This window comes from Entelurus aequoreus, linkage group LG01, assembly GCF_033978785.1.
Source record: "Entelurus aequoreus isolate RoL-2023_Sb linkage group LG01, RoL_Eaeq_v1.1, whole genome shotgun sequence".
NCBI lineage: Eukaryota > Metazoa > Chordata > Actinopteri > Syngnathiformes > Syngnathidae > Entelurus > Entelurus aequoreus.
Genome location: NC_084731.1, coordinates 22,435,970 through 22,462,450, shown reverse-complemented (window position 1 = coordinate 22,462,450; position 26,481 = coordinate 22,435,970). Strand labels below are relative to the sequence as shown.

The window sequence follows — 26,481 nt, the reverse complement described above, 5'->3', positions numbered from 1 at the left end:
TATGCGTGTGGCTTGTTCGTATTCGCCCCAAAAACTTCAAGTATTTATACTCGGACATGTCACTGACCCACCAAACCATTTTCACTTTCATAGAACGGCAGTTATTAAATGAGGAAATTCTCCCTTCATTTGACCCAGTGGACACATGACTTTCACGCTTGTCATACCTCAAAGAACCTTAAAAAATGGACCAGGCAGACACAATTAATGCTCAACACTGTCATGGCAGTCAACTTTAGCACATAAGGATTAAAATAACTTTAACCATAACTTTAGGAATTCATTTTCAGCGCACACTGGGAGTTGCTCTCTGGGGTATTCTCACACTTGGCCAGGGTTTGAGCAAGCATGGGAACACTCATACATTGTGTGCATAAAATATGTTAAAACCAATCCAATATATGCTAAGATATACCAAAAGTATTTGGCCACCTGCCTTGACTCACATATGAACTTGAAGTGCCGTCCCACTCCTAACCCATAGGGTTCAATATGATGTCGGTCCACCTTTTGCAGCCATTACAGCTTCAACTCTTCTGGGAAGGCTGTCCACAAGGTTGCAGAGTGTTTATAGGAATTTTCCACCATTCTTCCAAAAGCACATTGGTGAGGTCACACTGAATTTGGTCGAGAAGGCCTGGCTTCTCAGTCCCCGTTCTAATTCATCCCAAAGGTGTTCTATCGGGTTCAGGTCAGGACTCTGTGCAGGCCAGTCAAGTTCATCCACACCAGACTCTGTCATCCATGTGTTTATGGACCTTGCTTTGTGCACTGGTGCACAGTCATGTTGGAAGTGGAAGGGGCCCGCCCAATACTGTTCCCACAAGGTTGGGAGCATGGAATTGTCCAAAATGTTTTGGTATCCTGGAGCATTCAAAGTTCATTTCACTGGAACTAAGGGGCAAGCCCAACTCCTGAAAAACAACCCGACACCATAATTCCTCCTCCACTAAATTTCACACTCTGCACAATGCAGTCCGAAATGTAGCGTTCTTCTAACCCAGACTCGTCCATCAGATTGCCAGATGGAAAAGCGTGATTCATCACTCCAGAGAAGGCGTCTCCACTGCTCTAGAGCCCAGTGGCGACGTGCTTTACACCACTGCATCCCACACTTTGCATTGGACTTGGTGATGTATGGCTTAGATGCAGCTGCTCGGCCATGGAAACCCATTCCATGAAGCGTACTGTACGTGGGCTAATTGGAAGGTCACATGGAGTTTGGAGCTCTGTAGCAACTGACTGTGCAGAAAGTCTTATCACTATGCGCTTCAGCATCTGCTGACCCCTCTGACGATGTTTAAATCCCCTCAAAGATCCATAAAATATTTTAAAATACATATCTGTCTCGCTGTCAGTTTGGTAGTCTTTGGCCTGGAAAATGTTGAAGACCCCTGTTCAAGAGTCAAATAAGGCCATTGTTCTTATCCTGTTTACTCTTTTATTTACATGTCAAATGTAATGACTTTTTAAATCCAGCTGATGGCAGCAGACCATTATGAAACACGAACAGCATCAGCACGGTGTCAATACAGCCAGTGAGTGTGCCACACACTCACGAGGCGTCACTTATAAACACAATCTGTAGACAATTATGTTGTATCTGTAGGAAACGATGCAAATTATATAATAATGACGAATGAACGATAACCCAGAAGATATAGGAAACCAAATATTTGCTAAAAATCACAATCATACAAAACTAGCTACCACTAATTTTATTTTTAAATTAGGGATGCCTACATTTTTTCCACAAACATTTAAAAAATTCATAACATGCAGGGGTTATTGTATGTATTTTTTATTTTATTTAAAAAAAGGAAATATTCAAACCACAAAACTTGGCGTCAGCTTGTTATAAGTGGCAAAGCAAAAGATTATCAGTTATTAAAATCAACACGTTATGTTTTTCTCACTACATTACCTCTTTTTACATTGTTTTTGTTTGATTTTATTTTGATGACACGTGGTGGGCCGCACTTTGGACACCCCTGTTTTAGATTATGATGAGAGCCTATAAAAAAAGATGAAAAACTTCCCACCTAAAACAATTCCATGCACACATGCAATTGCTCCTCATATGTACGTAGTGATAGCCGACACATTTACCAACATTAAAATAGAAAGACTCAAAACAATCCAAAGGTCAGAGCAGCAGCACGTTACAACCGACACACTGCAATTGTGTACGTAATAAATAAAAATGTGTCATTTCATGATAAATGATCAATTAAAGCAAAAAAACAAAAAATCATAGCAACTGGAAATAATCCACAAAGTCAGAAACTTTGAGGCCTTTAGTTAAAGTTACAAATACAGGTAAAGTACAGCTTACATACTGTACATTACCTTTTGCATTATATTAATTTATATTATTATGTGTTGTAAACTTTGTACTTTTTTTTTGTCATTGCCTGAAATAAATAAATGAAGGGGAAAAAAGTGCATCAGTTTGTTGTCAACTAGGATCAGGCGTTGCAATACCTGTGTCAGCCAACAGAGGGCAGTGTGTCGTTTATTGACGGACTAAGCTTGTGTTGAATAGTCTTGTGAGTGCTGCTCATGTGTCAAGTGTGCTTTCTTTCAATGACCTGAAAAAGCACAAACAATTTCGGTTTTTAAGATTACCTATTCATTATTATTATTGTTATTATTATTATTATTATTATTATCATCATTATTACTACTATTATTTATTATTATTATTATTAAACTCCCGAAGGCCCCCTATCCCACTAAGTATGTTTACATGTTTACCAAAACAACTAATTGACTTCATTTGATTGAAAATAACTTTTTAAAAACAAATGTAAAAACCTTTTTTAAATTTTTTTTCTTTGGAATAAAAAAAAAAAAAGGGATTGACATACCCAGGTGAGTGGTTCTCAAACTTTTTCCACCAAGTACCACCTCAGAAAACACTTCAAGTACCACCTTAATGTCCAACAATAAAATACAGTAGTGTAGTAGGCCTAAGTGCATATTAAAACCAAGGCAGAGGTTTTATTTAACAAGTATATTTAATATTTTTGGCCACCATACACAGTTTGAACACTGTCTTTGAATATAGTAAAATTAATCATCACAACGTTCGCTATTTCCTTCAACAACAACTACCGAACCATAGACCACCATTTTTTTCCCTACGTTTTGACTCCTGCGGCTTATAAAACAGTGCCGCTAATATATGGATTTTTTTATTTTTTTTGCTGACGGACATAATGTAATAGTTTAAAAACAAACAAACAATCAAATATATTGAGAAGGTGTGTTATTGTTTGTGTTATGGCGCCACCTTTTGGACGATTTCGCTCTCTCCAGGTGCTGCAGTGTCGTTCCATTTAGAAGTAGAGTGCCGTTCAGTCTTCTAGCCATCCATGCCGTACTACTCGGATGGATTCTTCATTCATCAGTCCTAGCAATGTTTGCAAATTTTACAATATAACTAAAACCATTCATACTTAATAAACCCTTCCATGTGTGAAATCTGTAGGAGTTTTTTCACGTTTTCAAAAATGGGGGGGAGGGAAACAATCGCAGTGGTATTGTTTGCACTAACATGAAAACATCGGAACAAGGTCAAATATGGGGGGGAAGGGGGGGGGGGAATCTGAATGTGCGGTTTGCATTAACATAAAAAAATCTGATACAGGTAAAAAATGGGGGGGGGGAAAATCGGAATTGTCTTGTTTGCACCAACATAAACAAATCCAAAACAGGTCAAATTTAAGGTCAAAATAAAGTTTTACTGTTTGCACTAACATACAAAAATCTGATACAGGTAAAAAATCGGAATTGTACTGTTTGCACGAACATAAATTATTTTTTATAAAGGTCAAAAATGGGAGGGGGGGGGGGGAATCAAAGTTTTACTGTTTGCACTAACATAAAAAAAATCTGATACAGGTCAAAAATGGGGGAAAAATCTATAGTTGTATTGTTTGCACTAACATAAAAAATCTGATACAGGTCAAAAATGGGGGCCGGGGGGGAATCTAAGTTTTACTGTTTGCGCTAACATAAAAAAATCCGATACAGGTCAAAAATGGGGGGAAAAAATCTATAGTTGTACAGTTTGAACTAACAAAAAAATACGATACGGGTAAAAAATGGCGAACAAATCTATAGTTGTACTGTTTGCACTATCATGAAAAAATCTGATAAAGTTAAAAAATGGGGGGTTGAATCGAAGTTTTACTGTTTGCACTAACATAAAAAAATCCGATACAGGTCAAAAATGGGGGGAAAAAAATCTATAGTTGTACTGTTAACACTAACATAAAAAAAATAATCAGATAAAGGTAAAAAAATGGGGGGAATCAAAGTTTTACTGTTTGCACTAACATAAAAAACATCCGATACAGGTCAAAATTGGGGGGAAACATTTTTAAGTTGTACTGTTTGCACTAACATAAAAAAATCTGATACAGGTCAAAAATGGGGGAAAAAAATCGGAATTGTACTGTTTGCACTAACATAAAAAAAATCTGATAAAGGTCAAAAATGAGAACGGGGGAATCAAAGTTTTACTGTTTGCACTAACATTAAAAACATCCGATACAGGTCAAAAATGGGGGAAAAAATCTATAGTTGTATTGTTTGCACTAACATAAAAAATCTGATACAGGTCAAAAATGGGGGGAAAAAATCGGAATTGTACTGTTTGCACTAACATAAAAAAATCTGATACAGGTCAAAAATGGGGGTAAAAAATCGGAATTGTACTGTTTGCACTAACATAAAAAAAATCTGATAAAGGTCAAAAATGAGAGGGGGGGGAATCAAAGTTTTACTGTTTGCACTAACATTAAAAACATCCGATACAGGTCAAAAATGGGGGAAAAAATCTATAGTTGTATTGTTTGCACTAACATAAAAAATCTGATACAGGTCAAAAATGGGGGCCGGGGGGGAATCTAAGTATTACTGTTTGCGCTAACATAAAAAAATCCGATACAGGTCAAAAATGGGGGGAAAACATCTATAGTTGTACTGTTTGAACTAACAAAAAAATACGATACAGGTCAAAAATGGGGAAAAAATCTATAGTTGTACTGTTTGCACTATCATGAAAAAATCTGATAAAGTTAAAAAATGGGGGGTTGAATCAAAGTATTACTGTTTGCGCTAACATAAAAAAATCCGATACAGGTCAAAAATGGGGGGGGGGGGGGGAATCTATAGTTGTACTGTTAGCACTAACATTAAAAAAATTCAGATGAAGGTCAAAATTGGGGGGAAACATTTTTAAGTTGTACTGTTTGCACTAACATAAAAAAATCTGATACAGGTCAAAAATGGGGGAAAAATCGGAATTGTACTGTTTGCACTAACATAAAAAAAATCTGATAAAGGTCAAAAATGAGAGGGGGGGGAATCAAAGTTTTACTGTTTGCACTAACATTAAAAACATCCGATACAGGTCAAAAATGGGGGAAAAAATCTATAGTTGTATTGTTTGCACTAACATAAAAAAATCTGATACAGGTCAAAAATGGGTGCCGGGGGGGAATCTAAGTATTACTGTTTGCGCTAACATAAAAAAATCCGATACAGGTCAATAATGGGGGGAAAACATCTATAGTTGTACTGTTTGAACTAACAAAAAAATACGATACAGGTCAAAAATGGGGAAAAAATCTATAGTTGTACTGTTTGCACTATCATGAAAAAATCTGATAAAGTTAAAAAATGGGGGGTTGAATCGAAGTTTTACTGTTTGCACTAACATAAAAAAATCTGATACAGGTCAAAAATGGGGGGGAAAAAATCTATAGTTGTACTGTTTGCACTAACATAAAAAAAAAATCAGATAAAGGTAAAAAAATGGGGGGAATCAAAGTTTTACTGTTTGCACTAACATAAAAAAAAATCCGATACAGGTCAAAATTGGGGGGAAACATTTTTAAGTTGTACTGTTTGCACTAATATAAAAAAATCTGATACAGGTCAAAAAAGGGGGAAAAAAATTGGAATTGTACTGTTTGCACTAACATAAAAAAAATCTGATAAAGGTCAAAAATGAGAGGGGGGGGGAATCAAAGTTTTACTGTTTGCACTAACATTAAAAACATCCGATACAGGTCAAAAATGGGGGGAAAAATCTATAGTTGTATTGTTTGCACTAACATAAAAAATCTGATACAGATCAAAAATGGGGGCCGGGGGGGAATCTAAGTATTACTGTTTGCGCTAACATAAAAAAATCAGATACAGGTCAAAAATGGGGGGAAAACATCTATAGTTGTACTGTTTGAACTAACAAAAAAATACGATACAGGTCAAAAATGGGGAAAAAATCTATAGTTGTACTGTTTGCACTATCATGAAAAAATCTGATAAAGTTAAAAAATGGGGGGTTGAATCGAAGTTTTACTGTTTGCATTAACATAAAAAAATCCGATACAGGTCAAAAATGGGAGGAAAAAAATCTATAGTTGTACTGTTAGCACTAACATAAAAAAAATCAGATAAAGGTAAAAAATGGGGGGAATCAAAGTTTTACTGTTTGCACTAACATTAAAAAAACATCCGATACAGGTCAAAATTGGGGGGAAACATTTTTAAGTTGTACTGTTTGCACTAATATAAAAAAAATCTGATACAGGTCAAAAAAGGGGGAAAAAATCGGAATTGTACTGTTTGCACTAACAAAAAAAATCTGATAAAGGTCAAAAATGAGCGGGGGGGGGGGGGGGGGAATCAAAGTTTTACTGTTTGCACTAACATAAAAAACATCCGATACAGGTCAAAAATGGGGGAAAAAATCTATAGTTGTATTGTTTGCACTAACATAAAAAATCTGATACAGGTCAAAAATGGGGGGAAAACATCTATAGTTGTACTGTTTGAACTAAGAAAAAAATATGATACAGGTCAAAAATAGGGAAAAAATCTATAGTTGTACTGTTTGCACTATCATGAAAAAATCTGATAAAGTTAAAAAATGGGGGGTTGAATCAAAGTTTTACTGTTTGCACTAACATAAAAAACATCCGATACAGGTCAAAATTGGGGGGAAACATTTTTAAGTTGTACTGTTTGCACTAACATAAAAAAATCTGATACAGGTCAAAAATGGGGGGAAAAATCGGAATTGTACTGTTTGCACTAACATAAAAAAAAATCAGATAAAGGTAAAAAATGGGGGGAATCAAAGTTTTACTGTTTGCACTAACATCAAAAACATCCGATACAGGTCAAAATTGGGGGAAACATTTTTAAGTTGTACTGTTTGCACTAACATAAAAAAAATCTGATAAAGGTAAAAAATGAGAGGGGGGGGAATCAAAGTTTTACTGTTTGCACTAACATTAAAAACATCCGATACAGGTCAAAAATGGGGGAAAAAATCTATAGTTGTATTGTTTGCACTAACATAAAAAAATCTGATACAGGTCAAAAATGGGGGGAAAACATCTATAGTTGTACTGTTTGAACTAACAAAAAAATATGATACAGGTCAAAAATAGGGAAAAAATCTATAGTTGTACTGTTTGCACTATCATGAAAAAATCTGATAAAGTTAAAAAATGGGGGGTTGAATCAAAGTTTTACTGTTTGCACTAACATAAAAAACATCCGATACAGGTCAAAATTGGGGGGAAACATTTTTAAGTTGTACTGTTTGCACTAACATAAAAAAATCCGATACAGGTAAAAAATGGGGGGAAAAAATCTATAGTTGTACTGTTAGCACTAACATAAAAAAAATCAGATGAAGGTAAAAAAATGGGGGGAATCAAAGTTTTACTGTTTGCACTAACATACAAAAAAATCCGATACAGGTCAAAATCGGGGGGGAACATTTTTAAGTTGTACTGTTTGCACTAACATAAAAAAATCTGATACAGGTCAAAAATGGGGGGAAAAAATCGGAATTGTACTGTTTGCACTAACATAAAAAAAATCTGATAAAGGTCAAAAATGAAAGGGGGGGGGGGAATCAAAGTTTTACTGTTTGCACTAACATAAAAAAATCTGATACAGGTCAAAAATGGGGGAGTGGGGGGATTCGCAATTGTACTGTTTGCACTAACATGAATACATCTGATACAAAAAGGGGGATACAATCTAAGTTGTACTGTTTGCACTAACAAAAAAATCAGATACAGGTGAAAGATAGGGGGAAAGAATATCGGAATAGACCTGCAGTGTGAACATAGCTCAACAAACACAACCTAGTACAGTAAGTGATGTTTGCTATTGATTCTATCCCCATTTTCTGTGGCCTGTGTCACACAAATGGTGTTCAGCTAAAACCTGCACAGCTGTGATACAGGTGTCCACAGGTTGAATCCATATCGATGCTATTTACATGTTTCATTTTCCGTCAGGATTAGCACTTCTCTAATGAAGTACTCTTATTGACTTCCTGCAACACGCTGCCAGCACACTGCTCCACGAGCACTCACAATAATGGCACTGGAGGGGTTTGTTTGATGCTTTCAGGGGCCATTAGGAGAGATGCGACCTGGACTCTGCACCCGCCTGTAAAAAGTGTTAACGTGAGACTAATAAAACTGCAACTACCCCGATTGAGTGTGTGTGTGTGGCGATACACTCTTCCTGTGGAGTGCTGGTGTGTGTGTGTGTCCTGCAGCTTTAATGCGTGACGATGATGATGATGATGATGATGGATTCCAGGGCCACACCAGAGTGGAACTTTCTCTTTGGACTTGTTCACTTAGACCAGGCGTGTCCAAACTATTTCCAACATATGGAAAAATTGACTAATGTGGAAGAGCCACGGTTAAATAAATGTCGACAATGCGAATTCAAACGTTAGAGCAGGGGGGCCCTCACTTTTCGCCCTCCAGGGGCCACAGTAAAATGTGCCAATGGGCTGAGGGCTGAAGACAACAAATTTAAGTCGGGGTGTCCCAATACAACTTTTTTACTTCTAATACAATACCGATATTTCGAGCCTTTAGTAAGCCGATGCGGATATTGATCTGATACCAGCAGGAATCTTAGATACTTGTATTATATTGTTGTGTGAAATGTAATAAAAGGTTTGATTAAGTGAAATGGTAGGTATGAAAAACACTAACGCACCCATTACTAACCTGTTTGAAGTTGAGAGATGCGGACACGTTGGCAAACGAGGCTCAAAAAAAGTTAGCACGCTAATGTTAGCATGTTAGCAAGCTAACGTTAGCATGCCGACAGTTAGCTTGTGTCACATACCAAGTTGTATGACTCTAAGCTGTATGGCTGGGGAATTAGAGTAACAAGTGTAAAATTAGCGGAAAAAAGTTAGCACTTTAATGCAGGGGGTCTCCAAACTACCGCCCACAGGCCGGATAAGGCCCGCCAGCGTCCAAAGTCCGGCCCACGGGAAGTCCCAAGTTAAAAAATAAATTAATAAAAAAAAAAAAAAAAAAAAAAAAAAAAATATATATATATATATATATATATATATATATATATATATATATATATATATATATATATATATATATATATATATGTTTTAATTATAATTTTTTAAAATCTGTCCTTTCTAATCGATTTTCTACCGCTTGTTACTCTTGGTGTCTCCTAGCCACTCATGCAAATCATATTGTCTAAAAATGCATTTTCCCATTGATAAAGTGACATCATGGCGCTCGGAATATATATATATATATATATATATACACACATATATATATATATACACATATATATATATATATATATATATATATATATATATATATATATATATATATATATATATATATATATATATAGATATATATCTATATATCTATATATATATATATATATGTGTATATATATATACATATATATATATATTTAAAAAATAATAATTTTTTCTATTTTTTATTATAATTTTTTAAAATCTGTCCTTTCTAATCGATTTTCTACTGCTTGTTACTCTCGGTGTCTCCTAGCCACTCATGCAAATCATATTGTCTAAAAATGCATTTTCCCATTGATAAAGTGACATCATGGTGATCGGAATATATATATATACATATAAATATACATATATATATATATATATATATATATATATATATATATATATATATATATATATATATATATATATATATATATATATAGTATGTGTATATATATATATATATATATATATATATATATATATATATATATATATAGTATGTGTATATATATATATATATATATATATATATATATATATATAGTATGTGTATATATATATATATATATATATATATATATATATATATATATATATATATATATATATATATATATATATATATATATATATATACACACATTTAACCAATTTACAGTTCCTAAAATGTAAGGCAACGCTGGATACAATGAAGCAGTAAGTTCAGTAACAGTATACAAATGACAATTTGTTATGGTACGTTAGCATGTAGCATGTACAACAATGGCCTGAGGACAATATACGGAAGGATTTACCCGAAATACATTTAATCGCAAAGACAGTTCCTACAATTTATGGCAACGTTGTATACAATGAAGCGGTAAGACCAATAACAGTAGATTTATGACAACTTATAATGACATGTTAGCATGTAGCATCATTCTAACAATTGATACTATTAGCAAGTAGCAAGTAAAACACTGGCTCAAGGACAATATACACAAGGATTTACCTAAAACTATTTAATCATGGAGACAGTTCTTACAACTTATGGCAGTGGTTGTCAAACATTTTTCACCAAGTACCACCTCAGAAAACTTGGGCTCTCCAAGTACCACCATGACTACCAACAATAAAATAGCATGTAGGCCTTAAGTATTCATTAAAAACAAGGTAGATGTTTTATTTAACAAGAATATTAAATATTTTCGGCCACTTTAACTTTACACACGGTTTGAACAGTAACACTGTGTTTGAATATAGGAAAATACAACACTGTACTTTAATCAAATGATTATTTGGTGTATCACCAGACGGAGCCCGTGTATGTACCACTGAATTATGGCAACGTTGGATACAATGAAGCTGTAAGTTCATTAACAGTACTTTAGATATGAAAATTTGTATTGATACATTAGCATGTAGCATCTTCTTGACCATTGATATTAGCAAGTCATTGATATTATTAGCAAGTAGCAAGTAGGACACTAGTACATGTAGTTCAAGAGTTAGGGTTTAGCATACATTGTTGTTTTGTATTACATTTAGACAATTTTTTTCTGTACTGCACTAAATAACTTACAACTAGATAACTCAACCGACAAATGTAATGATATGTTAGCGATGTAGCATTGTTAGCTTAACCGGACTACATACAAATGAGATAAAGAGGCTAGAGAGCAGGAGTGGAACACAGGTGAGTAGAAAAGACCTAACACCAACAGGTGCTACTGACAAGGCTTCTTAAGAGACTTCCTGATTGGCAACCATTGACAGGTGAGGGTAGCCAGCGCTCAAACCTGAGAAGTGGTTGAGGCAAACACGAAGAGTGCTTGACAGAAAATAAAACAAAGAAAACAATAAACAAAAGTCCGAGACAGTCATGAAGGATTATGACAAACAGAACCTAAAAAGAAAACCATGTGATTAATTGTGAGTTAGTTTTGAAATTGTGCAATTAATCACGATTAAAAACTTGACGGATTTGAATCCGTGGCTTCCTTCGGTAAGCTTTTAGTTTCATTCCTTGTCACTGCCATGCTGTTGGCAAACTGTGGGAGTTGGAACGTGTGTAATTGGGCTAATAAATCAATTAACAGCCAAGCAGCAAACGAGCGGACTGGAAGCCACGGACCTTCTGGAAAGTGCTCGGTGAGAACAGTCGCAAAGAAGGAACAAGTTCTGGAAGGATGAACTGCGAAGAGTTCTGTTCTGAAAAAGCTGTAAACAAAGACCAACCGATGCAACCTTTGAAGGTAACAAGACATGTAGCTACATATTTAGAGGTTTTTAGGATTCTTCGAACCGAAACAAGGGGTTTAGGAATAAGGGTGAGGTTCTTTGACGAATGATGGATGACAGTGTAGTCGTTACATTTTCCAAAATCTCGCAGCTTTCGTTTTTGGCTCTACTTCTGGCTGAAGAAAAGATAACGGTGGCACATGCATAATAGACCGGATTGATGAGGTTTATGGTAAATAAGCATCTGGTGTCAAGGGTAAGACCGACCATCTTCTTATCTGTTAATGGATTAGTCTGCTTCAAAGATGCTACTTCTCATGACTTCACTGTTCTTAGGCTTTAATTAATCTATACAAACGATTTCATCCCAGAGATAAATACAATTAAAACATGTGTTGTAAAGCTATTCGTGCAATGGACTAATAACCCAGCATCCTGTATCGCAGAATCATTATCGGAATGATCTTAGAAGTGTTGCTTGGAAAGGCTTGGTCATAAATCAAATGGCTTTTTTTTGGTCAAAGGGAGGAGCAGCCAGGGGAAAAGGCCAATGTCAAACCTCTCATTCATAATCATAAGCCAGTGTCCTTTCAGTGATGCGGATTCAAACATAGAAACAAGAAAATAATCCATTAAATATAAGGCATTTCCAGAATAATCCATTAAAAGAAACCTGTGTGCTCGACGATTTGAACAAACGATTCCAACAAACATGCTCATCGTATATTAAACAATAATTTATTTCTGCCATTTTACAGGATGTCAAATTTTGTGTCAAACTAAGGATTTATTAGGATGTTTTTTCTCTGCAATACATGGAAGGCCTAAGAAGGCAAAAGTGACTTGAACAAACACAAAGTCAACAATATAAGAAATACCTTTATTCCTACACATAAAAACACTGTGAATATTCTTACTAATCCAGGTTGTTGTATTTTTAGGGCATCGATCGTAACTAGACTGTTCGGATTGTCTTAGATAGGACACTTTAGTCTGAAAGGATGGTGCAGGATCCACATGATTCATCTTCTAAAAGTGGGGGATATGCCCAGAAGAGGATTTCCCCTTAAGATACGGTATTTTCCGGACCATAAGACGCACTGCTGATGAATGGTCTATTTTTGATCTTTTTTCATATACAAGGCGCACCGGATTATAGGGCGCATTAAAGGAGTTATATTATTTTTATTATTTTTTTCTAAATGGAAAACACTTTCTTGTGGTCTACATAACATGTAATGGTGGTTCTTTGGTCAAAATGTTGCATAGATTATGTTTTACAGATCTTTTTTTTTGACAGTCGCTTCTGGATGCGCCGTTTTGTGGGCGGTCTTATTTACGTGGCTCACCTTCGGCAGCGTCTTCTCCCCGTAATCTTTGTTGTAGCGGTGTAGCATGCAAGGACGGGAGTGGAAGAAGTGTCAAACGATGGAGCTAACTGTTTTATTGACATTCAGACTTTACTTCAATCAATAACAGAGCAGCATCTCCTCATTCGGAAACAACAACACCGGAAATGTGTACCGTGAAAAACCGTCCGACTGGAACTCTAATAACTAAAGTTCTTTGGGTGAATAATCAAGCTCACTATACCAGTATGTTTTAGCGCTTTCATGGCGAGTTTACTGACAGATATAAGTAAGAACTTTACACTACTTTATATTAGAAATGGCAACAGCCGAGGATGAATGTCCCATAACAAGAAGATGGAGAAAAAGAAGAAGCTTATCAACTACGGGGTCGGCACAGACTACAAAGGCAGAGGTGTGCAATTTTTCAGGATTCATGCAGATCCCAAATACAGATCAGCAAGTACCAGAAGGTAAGAAAAGTTGCTTTTGCATAATAATGCGAAACAAAACGCCAGATATGTCTTACCTTATACACACACCATAATAATATTCGTATGTCGAAGCACATCAAGCAGTGTGGCTTCATAGCTTACCAAAGTCGTACTAAAACATGTTGATAGAGTTTTGAGCGTCGTGTGTAATGTTCTATATTTTCGATGTAACATATAAAATGTTGGTGTTGATTACTTGAGTCATATTGCCATCAGAGTGCAGCCTACACTTATCTCTTATGTTTGACTGCCATATACTGGACACACTTATCATTACACCATGTACCAAATAAAATAGCTTCGAGGTGGGTAAGCTCAACCAAACTTATCGCTTACATTAGGCGCACCACATTATAAGGCGCACTGTCGACTTTTCAGAAAATATATATATTTTTAAAGTGCCTTATAGTCTGGAAAATACGGTACAATAGAAATTTAACAATTGTCCTATCCTCGTTTGACCCACAGAAGACAAATACTTTAGATCCTGCACCATCCTCTCAGACTCGAGACGTCCTAATGTCTGTGAGCATGAACCGATCGAGAGTTCAAATGAGAGACGAAATGTCTTCCAAGACGATACGAACAATCCCGTTTCAATGTCCTGAGTATAGGCAAGTACACTTTGATGTTTCCTATATTGGTACTTGGCTGACGGTATAGACTTTCAGGTATCAGCACCATTTTAAAGGGAAATTAAAAAGGTAAAACTTGGGTTTGCTGCAAACATTTATTTACAAAAAGTCCTTTTGGAAAGGATTGCTTCCTACTGTTGTTTTCCATAAAAGCAAAGCAGAACAATACTGATGAAAGATATACAGTATGGTAACAACAAAATAATGTAAAATAGTGTAAATGCTGGCTGTTTATGTATGGCACTTTTTTCATACTTTCAGTAAAAAAAAGTATGCTTATTATTCAAAAGCACAAAGGTAGAAAAAGTTATTCATTTGGTAAAGTTTTTTTCAGAACCATCCCCACAACCATGTCCAGACAAATCAAAGCTTTTTCACCCCCAAAGCAGTGGAAACTCTCCATAAAAGCCTTTCCTATTTCTTATTTACAACATTTCGCCACATTGAACGAAGCAGAAGCCTCGACCCCAACTGGTAGAGTTCTATTTACACTTCATCCCCATCCTGTCGGTCCTGTCCAACGGAGAGCAGGACTTAAACCGTGGTCACAGACAATAGCGAGGTGTAAACTTTCGTACCATCTGGGGACTTGGTACCATGGGTCAGCAGTTCCTGGATGGTCATCCAGTTGTCAAATATCTTCTTATTTCTCTTTTTCATCATCTTTTTGTGGCTGAGTTCAATGATGTTGGGTTCTTTTTTGTCCTCCACGCTGACCTGCTCCTTTAGACAATCGACTCGACTTTGCTTCATGAACTCGCGGCGTTGCCTCTGCTCCTTTGAACGGACTGCATGCTGCTTCCTCTCTTCCTTGCTCCAGTAACGGCCCATCTTCAGCTCGCTTATGGCGTCGTCGTCCGTGGTCATGCCGCTGCGTTCCTCGTGAATGCGCAGGGCTCGCTCCCTCAGCAGCTTGTCACGAATGGGCCTCTTGGTGATGTAACGCGTGCCGTCGCTTCGGACCTTCACTTTCCACTCCATCTTTGGGACCAGGTCACTGGAACTGATCGGGTCCCGGCACATGCTGACCAGGCTCATCTGGCTTTGGGCGTACTCTACGGCCGATTTTTGCTGGATCAGCTGCATGTAGCTCTGGTAGTGCTGGGCGTGGGCGGGGATATGGGCGTGCTTGTAAGGGGACCGTGGCTGAGCAAAGCTCCGCCCTGCTTTGCTGGACTCTTCCAGTTTCGTTTCCTTATTTTCTACCTGGAAAGACTCTGGATCCTTTGCTCCGGCTTTGCTCCGGCTGGGGCCACCAGCTTCCTGGACAGGAGACGGGGGAGATTTGAGCAGCCTGTCGTTAGAGCCGGTTGGCTCAGCCGGACCCTGGTCGTCCGTCCCACGACGCAGGGAGTTGTCTGGAGACAGCTCCAACGTCAGAGGAGTGCTGCGGCAGCTTTCACCGGTATTGTAGGCGCTGGAGCTATCTTTGTCCGATTTCTCCGGCATCTCTGTGATATCCGACAGCTCATGGCGGCGTGCATCTATGCTAGTATTGTAGTTACGGAAGCCACTGTTGTGGAGCATCCAGGATTCACGGCACTGCTCCCGGAGCTGCTGCATCTTGTGGGCACGGACGATATTAAGGCACTCCAGCTCGATGTTACGCAGCTCCTCATTGAGCAGCTCTAGCTCTTTGTCCGCGACTTCCTGGTCCTGACCTTCTGCCCCGCCACCTTGGCAGAAGAGGCTCTGAATTCCCACGTTTCTCATTTGGCACTTGAGCTCCAGGAGTTCTCTGAAGCGCTCACATTCGTCCGCCGGGATGCCGAGAAAGTCGGTCTCGGCGTAGTCGCCGCCGAAGGGCAGGTCGGCGCTTCCCAGGGTGTCCTGGCTGTAGGTCAGTTTCCTGTAGCTGCTGAGTGTGTTGGAGGACGTGGTCTGGTCATCGGCCAGGTTCTCCTGCTCGGAACTCTCATCGTTGCGGGTGCTCTCGTCGGTGCGGCCGACTCCGCTGTCCTTTTCGTGGTGATTGGAGAGAAGCGTGGCCGTGTCAGTGGTGCCTCCGTCCTCCTCGTGCTTCTTCTGTACAAACACACAACACGTAACTATTGTTGTCTAACAGACGCCAGCCAGACTGGCTGATGAGTAGAATATCATTTCATATCTAAACAGCTGATCCACCAGCAGGCACAATCATTAGCGCTGATTAATAGATCTGCTTTGCCTCCTCACACTCAGACTGTGTCAGAGATGTCAAACTGGTTTTCATTGAGGGCCACATGGCAGTTATGGCTGCCATCAGAAGGACGCTTGTAACAGCGAATAATATATGAATTTGCCTCTGGATCTCATTATTAATTATATAAATTATTTTAGGTAGACTGTCTATTTTACAGGAAAAACTTGACATTTACAAAATGTTACTGTAAAAAAGTTTTTTAAATTTATTTTTTACAACATTTTACGGTAAACAGTACCGCTGTTTTTTGGGGGGCGGGTTTTACGGAAAAAGCATCCCAGTGGGTTGAGTTTTTTCTTGCCCTGATGTGGGATCTGAGCCGAGGATGTCGTTTTGGCTTGTGCAGCCCTTTGAGACACTCGTGATTTAGGGCTATATAAGTAAACTTTGATTGACATTGATTGATTTTACAGTAAAAAAAAATGGCAGCTCATACAACAGAATTCTAAAGCAAAAAACAGTAGTAGCTTTTTTCAATTTACAGTAATATGCTGTAAAGAACATTGTAATATTTATTGTCATTTTTCTTCATTTGATGGGTAGTTTGCTGTAAAGTTAAGTATTTTTTATATATTTTTATTTAGACAAAAACATGTTTGAATACTATGATAATATACTGTAATATTTGTTGCAATAATGGATACTATTAAAGTGGAAAATGTATAACATTTCAAGCAGTACCGTATTTTTCGGACTATAAGTCACAGTTTTTTTCATAGTTTGGCCGGGGGTGCGACTTATACTCAGGAGCGACTTATGTGTGAAATTATTAACACATTACCGTAAAATATCAAATAATATTATTTAGCTCATTCACGTAAGAGACTAGACGTATAAGATTTCATGGCATTTAGTGATTAGGAGTGACAGATTGTTTGGTAAACGTATAGCATGTTCTATATGTTATAGTTATTTGAATGACTCTTACCATAATATGTTACGTTAACATACCAGGCACGTTCTCAGTTGGTTATTTATGCCTCATATAACGTACACTTATTCAGCCTGTTGTTCACTATTCTTTATTTATTTTAAATTGCCTTTCAAATGTCTATTCTTGGTGTTGGGTTTTATCAAATACATTTCCCCCAAAAATTCGACTTATACTCCAGTGCGACTTATATATGTTTTTTTCCTTCTTTATTATGCATTTTCGGCAGGTGCGACTTATACTCTGGAGCGACTTATACTCCGAAAAATACGGTACATATATTTTTTCTGTCAAAATGAAAAAAATCCATAACATTTAGTGAGAAAATATTAAGTACTTTATTGACACATATCATTTCCAGGTGTTTGCGGGCCAGATAAAATGATGTCGCCGGCCAGATCTGGCCCCCGGGTCTTGAGTTTGACACCAGTGGTGTAGTGTGTGGGTGACCATATTTAGTTTTTAGTTTAGTTTAGTTTATTAAGGATCCCCATTAGTCTACACCGCAGTGGAGACTATTCTTCCTGGGGTACAGGCAAAAAAACATTACACAATTACAAAACAAAAGCTTACAATGCAGTACAACATGATCAATAATAAAATGTTGTAATACAAAAATAGCAACAACATAAAACAATAACTTCAAGTTTACATAATAATGTTCATATCGAAGATAAAAAGAGCAATATAAAAATTAGGGCTGCAACTAACGATTAATTTGATAATCGATTAATCTGTCGATTATTACTTCAATTAATCGATTAATAATCGGATAAAAGAGACAAACTACATTTCTATCCTTTCCAGTATTTTATTGGAAAAAAACAGCATACTGGCACCATACTTTTTTTGATTATTGTTTCTCAGCTGTTTGTACATATTGCAGTTTATAAATAAAAATAAATAAAAAAAATAAAAAAAATTGCCTCTGCGCATGCGCATAGCTCCAACGAATCGATGACTAAATTAATCGCCAACTATTTTTATAATCGATTTTAATCGATTAGTTGTTGCAGGCCTAATAAAAATAGATATATATTTCTGCAAAAATAAAACAAAGAACCAATGGCCTATACACATTAGTGTACCAAAAACAAACAATAAGTGACGAAAAAGTACCATCCATCCATTTTCTACTGCTTGTCCCATAATCAATAAAATAGTCAATAATCATATATACCTGCTGCAGCCTGCTGGCAGTGAACTGCATGGCCTGATGGTGCTGCTGCTCCAGCATGTCCATGTGGAGGTCATCCAAGAAGTCATTCCTGTCATCATCCATCCAGCCCTCATCCAGCTGTGGGATCATATACTTTATTAATAGGGAGGAATATTCCACAGAAGCAAACTTATTTAGAAAAATGGTGTATAGTTTGATGCTGGACTTAAGTACACGGACATACAAATACGTTTTTTTTTTTTAAATTGACTAAAGATTTAAATGACCTGTATCTCTGGTCTGGCAACCAGTAGAGAGATGTTTTGGTTCCCTTCACTGGTCAGCAGCACAACTGCATCTTCGCGGTTTTGGATCTCGATGCCGTTGATCTTAAAAACATCATAATAAACTGTTAGAATATAAACGCCTTTCTCCAATAAAACTATGTTTTTTTCCTGAAATTAATCAATGAATGAATACAAAACAGAAAGTTGGTAAAAGTGGGAAAAAATACATATGAAACCCAAAGCTCGTAAGCAAAGTATCATTAAAATAATTGATGAAATAGTTGTATTGCAATTGTAAAAAAAAATACAGCAACATTAAAGTGTACTCAACTAAATTATAAAGCATAATTAAGACGTCTTACCTGGACGATTTTATCACCCTCTCTAATTCGGCCATCTCTAGCTGCGATGCTGTTCGGATCGATCTGCAATAAGAATGAAACGATACACAACGATCATGAGATACTTTTTACTCGCCAAATTTCTCTCAGTCGTGTCTGATGGTAAGGAATTCATAGGGGTGGGAGCTGCCAGGCCAGGTGCTAACCACGACCCATCAGGAGCAAGGGTGAAGTGTCTTGCTCAAAGGACGCAACGGACGTGACTAGGATGGTAGAAGCTGGGGATCGAACCAGGAACCACGCCGTCCCCCGTCGGTTTGACTTCAAATGTGAAACTTATCTGTGATATTCACTCATTACATGCAAAGTGAGATATGGCAAGCCTTTATTTGTTACTCTGGCTTACAGTTTTTGAAGCCTTACATTTTTTACAGATTTTCAATTCAAAGTCTTCATAAACTGTAAACCATAAACATCAAAATTATAACCAATAATATCTCACTTTGCATGTAATAAGTTAATACCACATGTTACTAAATGTTACGTGTAATTTACACATGATTAAATTACAAAATAATATTAATTTCTTATATTTATTTGCATATACTACATAGGTGGCTCTTGAGACCTCACTGTAGGCTTTGTAAGGTCATGCTACCTCTAAACTACACAAAATTGATGCTAATTCACTCTTTTTTCTCTTTTTTAAATAAGACTCAACTAGAGAACCTTTAAGGCAGTGTTTTTCAACCTTTTTTTTAACCAAGGCACATTTTTGGCGTTGAAAAAATGCGGAGGCACACCACCAGCAGAAATCATTAAAAAAACGAAACTCAGTTGACAGTAAAAAGTCGTCGCAATTGTTGGATATGACTTTAAACCATAACCAACTATGTATCAATATTATCTCAACGTAGGTCTACTGTCACATCACGCCATTTTTTGCTGTTGTTCTGTGTGTAGTGTTTTGGCTCCTATTTTGGTGGCTTTTTCTCTTTTTTCTGTATTTCCCTGTAGCAGTTTCATGTCTTCCTTTGAGCGATATTTCCCGCATCTACTTTGTTTTAGCGATCAAGAATATTTCAGTTGTTTTTATCCTTCTTTGTGGGGACATTGTTGACTGTCATGTCATGTTCGGATGTACATTGTGGACGCCATCTTTGCTCCACAGTAAGTCTTTGCTGTCGTCCAGCATTCTGTTTTTGTTTACTTTGTAGCCAGTTCAGTTTTAGTTTCGTTCTGCATAGCCTTCCCTAAACTTCAATGCCTTTTCTCAGGGGCACTCACCTTTTGTTAATTTTTGGTTTAAGCATTAGACGCATTTTTACCTGCACACTGCCTCCCGCTGTGTCCGACATCTACAAAGCAATTAGCTACCGGCTGCCATCTACTGATATGGAAGAGTATTACACGGTTACTCTGCTGAACTCTAGACAGCACCGACACTCAACAACAACACTTCATTTGCAGACTAGAATTACTGGTCTGCAAAAAATATTTTTAACCCCAATAGGTGAAATTAGATAATCTCCCACGGCACACCAGACTGTATCTCACGGCACACTATCTTTAAGCAGAATCAAAAGTGAATCGGAACCGGGGAAATCTGATCGAATTCCCATCCCTAGGAATTAATATGCTTTGCATTGAAAAGAATAGCATACAAATATCACACTGCATTGCTCAAAGAGGCTCTCGAAAAGAAGCTTGTGTCGGGACAGCGCAAGGGAGAAAATGGATTAGTTGTCACACGAGTTGGTTGCCACGCTCATATCTCACCACCAGAGGGCCATGTCTCTCTGATTGTAGTGTGGGATTTTATGGCATCAAAACAGAGCTCACCGACATAGTATTCTCTAGACTAGAATGAAGTCATTTAACGTGAGGTTTTTCATGTCGAAATTGTAAATATTTAGCTGCATAAGGAATTTATAACAAAACAATTGTTATCCTTAAAAAGTATGAAGGGGAAGCTACAGTTTAGAATGGTTATTAGCTCGCTAAAGCGCTAGGAAATGTAATTCTATCTGGGGTTGGTCGTCAATTCCCTTCTGTAGTTGGTTGTCAAATATAAAATGTACTCACACGTTCATAGATGCCACACATACAGTAGGCTGGTCTAAAGCTGCATTTCCTGTTCAGGTTTCTTGCTCGTTTTGAGTTACGTTATGTATTTGTCAACTGGCCAATGCAATTACATTTTCATATTTAGTTCCGCCTTCTTGTCTTTTCGAAAAAGACGGTCACCGTTACAATAACATTGTGACAAATATCCTCCGTAGTGTTTGACTGTTAACCCCGCGACGGGTTTGGTTGTCAGAATGTGTCAAAGTTCCTGAATGAGAGACGAGCACACTAGGGACCGAGCTAAAAGCCGTAGCTGTCAAGGTGTCCTGGCGTAAGCTCTCCGGGTGTCAGGGAGTGAGGTTTGCAAAAGTACACGTGGCACTCCGTTACAGTTAGCCGTTAGCAACAAAGCTCAAAACGTTATAGGCGGATTTTGATGCAACGTTCAGGAAATATCAGAAATACGAAATAAGGGACAGGTTATTCGATTTTGGGGGTGGGTCTGGATCATTTCCACTACCTTACGTTTACGTTACAAGCCGAACCTCTGTGTGTGTGTATGCTAGCGTCCACGCCTCCACCCGCAGAGACAAACAGAGTGGAGGACTGACAATAAGGTTCACTACGTTTATTTTAATTTATTAGCAACATAGCTCAAAAAGATAGGGCTCTTTCGTTGAAACTTTCAGGAAATGTCAGGACCAAGTGATTGCATTTTGGGGGTGATCTGGATCCCTGGATTCAGGGTTTTTTCAAAGGATTTTAACTATTGGGAGCTAGGGCATGGCAGAGGTCTGCACTCTCAGATTTGCCTTCTTAGTTGAAAGATGTCTTAATGACGGTCAATTCAAACAAGGTTAAACAATTTGACAACCAACTCTATTCTTCTCTAAAGCAGCTCTGCTTTGAGTCCAATGCCACACCATCCTGGGGACAGAAGCAGTTTTTTGATCTGGATCACTGGATTCAGGATTTTTTTTTAAGGATTTTTACTATTGGGAGCTAGGGCATGGCAGAGGTCTGCACTATCAGAGTTGCCTTCTTTGTTGAAAGATGTCTTAAAGACGGTCAATTATCACTAGATTAAAAAGTGTGACAACCAACTCTATTCTTCTCTAAAGCAGCTTTGCTTTGAGATCAATGCCACACCATCCTGGGGACAGAAGCAGTTTTTTGATCTGGATCACTGGATTCAGGGGTTTTTCAAAGGATTTTTTACTATTGGGAGCTAGGGCATGGCAGAGGTCTGCACTCTCAGATTTGCCTTCTTAGTTGAAAGATGTCTTAAAGACGGTCAATTCACACTAGATTAAAAAGTGCGACAACCAACTATATTCTTCTCTAAAGCATCTCTGCTTTGAGTTCAATGCCACACCTTCCTGGGGACAGAAGCAGTTTTTTGATCTGGATCACTGGATTCAGGATTTTTTCAAAGGATTTCAACTATTGGGAGCTAGGGCATGGCAGAGGTCTGCACTCTCAGATTTGCCTTCTTAGTTTGATTGATTGATTGATTGAAACTTTTATTAGTAGATTGCACAGTACAGTACATATTCCGTACAATTGACCACTAAATGTTAACACCCGAATACGTTTTTCAACTTGTTTAAGTCGGTCCACGTTAATCAATTCATGGTAAAGTTGAAAGATGTCTTAATGACGGTCAATTCACACAAGATTAAAAAATGTGACAAACTCTATTCTTCTCTAAAGCAGCTCTGCTTTGAGTCCAATGCCACACAATCCTGGGGACAGAAGCAGTTTTTTGATCTGGATCACTGGATTGAGGATTTGTTCAAAGGATTTTTACTATTGGGAGCTAGGGCATGGCAGAGGTCTGCACTCTCTTATTTGCCTTCTTAGTTTGATTGATTGATTGAAACTTTTATTAGTAGATTGCATAGTACAGTACATATTCCGTAATTGACCACTAAATGTTAACACCCATATAAGTTTTTCAAGTTGTTTAAGTCTGGGTCCACGTTAATCAATTCATGGTAAAGTTGGATTCAGGATTTTTTCAAAGGATTTTTACTATTGGGAGCTAGGGCATGGCAGAGGTCTGCATTCTCAGATTTGCCTTCTTAGATGAAAGATGTCTTAATGACGGTCAATTCACACTAGATTAAAAAATGTGACAACAAACTCTATTCTTCTTTAAAGCAGCTCTGCTTTGAGTTCAATGCCACACCATCCTGGGGACAGAAGCAGTTTTTTGATCTGGATCACTGGATTCAGGATTTTTTCAAATTAATTTTACTATTGGGAGCCAGGGCATGGCAGAGGTCTGTACTCTCAGATTTGCCTTCTTAGTTGAAATATGTCTTAATGACAAGATTCACACTAGATTAAAAAATGTGACAACCAACTCTATTCTTCTCTAAAGCATCCTGGGGACAGAAGCAGTTTTTTGATTTGGATCACTGGATTCAGGATTTTTTTATAGGATTTTTAATATTGGGAGCTAGGGCATGGCAGAGTTCTGCACTCTCAGATTTGCCTTCTTAGTTTGATTGATTGATTGAAAGTTTTATTAGTAGATTGCACAGTACAGTACATATTCCGTACAATTGACCACTAAATGGTAACACCCGAATACGTTTTTCAACTTGTTTAAGTCGGGGTCCACGTTAATCAATTCATGGTAAAGTTGAAAGATGTCTTAATGACGGTCAATTCACACAAGATTAAAAAATGTGACAAACTCTATTCTTCTCTACAGCAGCTCTGCTTTGAGTCCAATGCCACACAATCTTGGGGACAGAAGCAGTTTTTTGATCTGGATCACTGGATTGAGGATTTGTTCAAAGGATTTTTACTATTGGGAGCTCGGGCATGGCAGAGGTCTGCACTCTCTTATTTGCCTTCTTAGTTTGATTGATTGATTGAAACTTTTATTAGTAGATTGCATAGTACAGTACATATTCCGTAATTGACCACTAAATGTTAACACCCATATAAGTTTTTCAACTTGTTTAAGTCTGGGTCCACGTTAATCAATTCATGGTAAAGTTGGATTCAGGATTTTTTCAAAGGATTTTTACTATTGGGAGCTAGGGCATGGCAGAGGTCTGCATTCTCAGATTTGCCTTCTTAGATGAAAGATGTCTTAATGACGGTCAATTCACACAAGATTAAAAAATGTGACAACAAACTCTATTCTTCTTTAAAGCAGCTCTGCTTTGAGTTCAATGCCACACCATCCTGGGGACAGAAGCAGTTTTTTGATCTGGATCACTGGATTCAGGATTTTTTCAAATTAATTTTACTATTGGGAGCCAGGGCATGGCAGAGGTCTGTACTCTCAGATTTGCCTTCTTAGTTGAAAGATGTCTTAATGACAAGATTCACACTAGATTAAAACATGTGACAACCAACTCTATTCTTCTCTAAAGCATCCTGGGGACAGAAGCAGTTTTTTGATCTGGATCACTGGATTCAGGATTTTTTTATAGGATTTTTAATATTGGGAGCTAGGGCATGGCAGAGTTCTGCACTCTCAGATTTGCCTTCTTAGTTTGATTGATTGATTGAAACTTTTATTAGTAGATTGCACAGTACAGTACATATTCCGTACAATTGACCACTAAATGGTAACACCCGAATACGTTTTTCAACTTGTTTAAGTCGGGGTCCACGTTAATCAATTCATGGTAAAGTTGAAAGATGTCTTAATGACGGTCAATTCACACAAGATTAAAAAATGTGACAAACTCTATTCTTCTCTACAGCAGCTCTGCTTTGAGTCCAATGCCACACAATCTTGGGGACAGAAGCAGTTTTTTGATCTGGATCACTGGATTGAGGATTTGTTCAAAGGATTTTTACTATTGGGAGCTCGGGCATGGCAGAGGTCTGCACTCTCTTATTTGCCTTCTTAGTTTGATTGATTGATTGAAACTTTTATTAGTAGATTGCATAGTACAGTACATATTCCGTAATTGACCACTAAATGTTAACACCCATATAAGTTTTTCAACTTGTTTAAGTCTGGGTCCACGTTAATCAATTCATGGTAAAGTTGGATTCAGGATTTTTTCAAAGGATTTTTACTATTGGGAGCTAGGGCATGGCAGAGGTCTGCATTCTCAGATTTGCCTTCTTAGATGAAAGATGTCTTAATGACGGTCAATTCACACAAGATTAAAAAATGTGACAACAAACTCTATTCTTCTTTAAAGCAGCTCTGCTTTGAGTTCAATGCCACACCATCCTGGGGACAGAAGCAGTTTTTTGATCTGGATCACTGGATTCAGGATTTTTTCAAATTAATTTTACTATTGGGAGCCAGGGCATGGCAGAGGTCTGTACTCTCAGATTTGCCTTCTTAGTTGAAAGATGTCTTAATGACAAGATTCACACTAGATTAAAACATGTGACAACCAACTCTATTCTTCTCTAAAGCATCCTGGGGACAGAAGCAGTTTTTTGATCTGGATCACTGGATTCAGGATTTTTTTATAGGATTTTTAATATTGGGAGCTAGGGCATGGCAGAGTTCTGCACTCTCAGATTTGCCTTCTTAGTTTGATTGATTGATTGAAACTTTTATTAGTAGATTGCACAGTACAGTACATATTCTGTACAATTGACCAATAAATGGTAACACCCGAATACGTTTTTCAACTTGTTTAAGTCGGGGTCCACGTTAATCAATTCATGGTAAAGTTGAAAGATGTCTTAATGACGGTCAATTCACACAAGATTAAAAAATGTGACAAACTCTATTCTTCTCTACAGCAGCTCTGCTTTGAGTCCAATGCCACACAATCTTGGGGACAGAAGCAGTTTTTTGATCTGGATCACTGGATTGAGGATTTGTTCAAAGGATTTTTACTATTGGGAGCTCGGGCATGGCAGAGGTCTGCACTCTCAGATTTGCCTTCTTAGTTGAAAGATCTCTTAAAGACGGTCAATTATCACTAGATAAAGAAGTGCAACAACCAACTCTATTCTTCTCTAAAGCAGCTCTGCTTTGAGATCAATGCCACACCATCCTGGGGACAGAAGCAGTTTTTTGGCGGTTTGTCCTGCCAATGACTTGTTTCCCCCAACAACAATAATATTGAAGCCAAGTTTAAAGGATGAAATTGAACACTGAAAAATAGAATGAGGCGTGGCTCCAGAAACTTGGGGGTTCCTGGTTGGAATCCAGCTTCCACCATCAATTTCCCTTGTG

At 37.6% G+C, this 26,481-nt stretch overlaps 1 protein-coding gene across 5 annotated transcripts in view; it reads right to left on the bottom strand.

Moving 5' to 3' along the window:
* Window positions 1-12,607: 12,607 nt before the first annotated feature.
* Window positions 12,608-26,481, bottom strand: part of pdzrn3b (PDZ domain containing RING finger 3b) — a 251,137-nt gene continuing 237,263 nt past the window's right edge. For all 5 annotated transcript variants that reach the window (XM_062045800.1, XM_062045807.1, XM_062045815.1 and 2 more), the window contains 4 exons: window positions 19,257-19,319; window positions 18,895-18,996; window positions 18,629-18,745; window positions 12,608-16,360 (listed from right to left, as the gene is read on the bottom strand). In XM_062045800.1, the coding sequence (XP_061901784.1) occupies window positions 14,870-16,360; window positions 18,629-18,745; window positions 18,895-18,996; window positions 19,257-19,319 (1,773 nt within the window). In that variant the 3' untranslated portion in view covers window positions 12,608-14,869. The remainder of the gene's footprint in view (window positions 16,361-18,628; window positions 18,746-18,894; window positions 18,997-19,256; window positions 19,320-26,481) is intronic.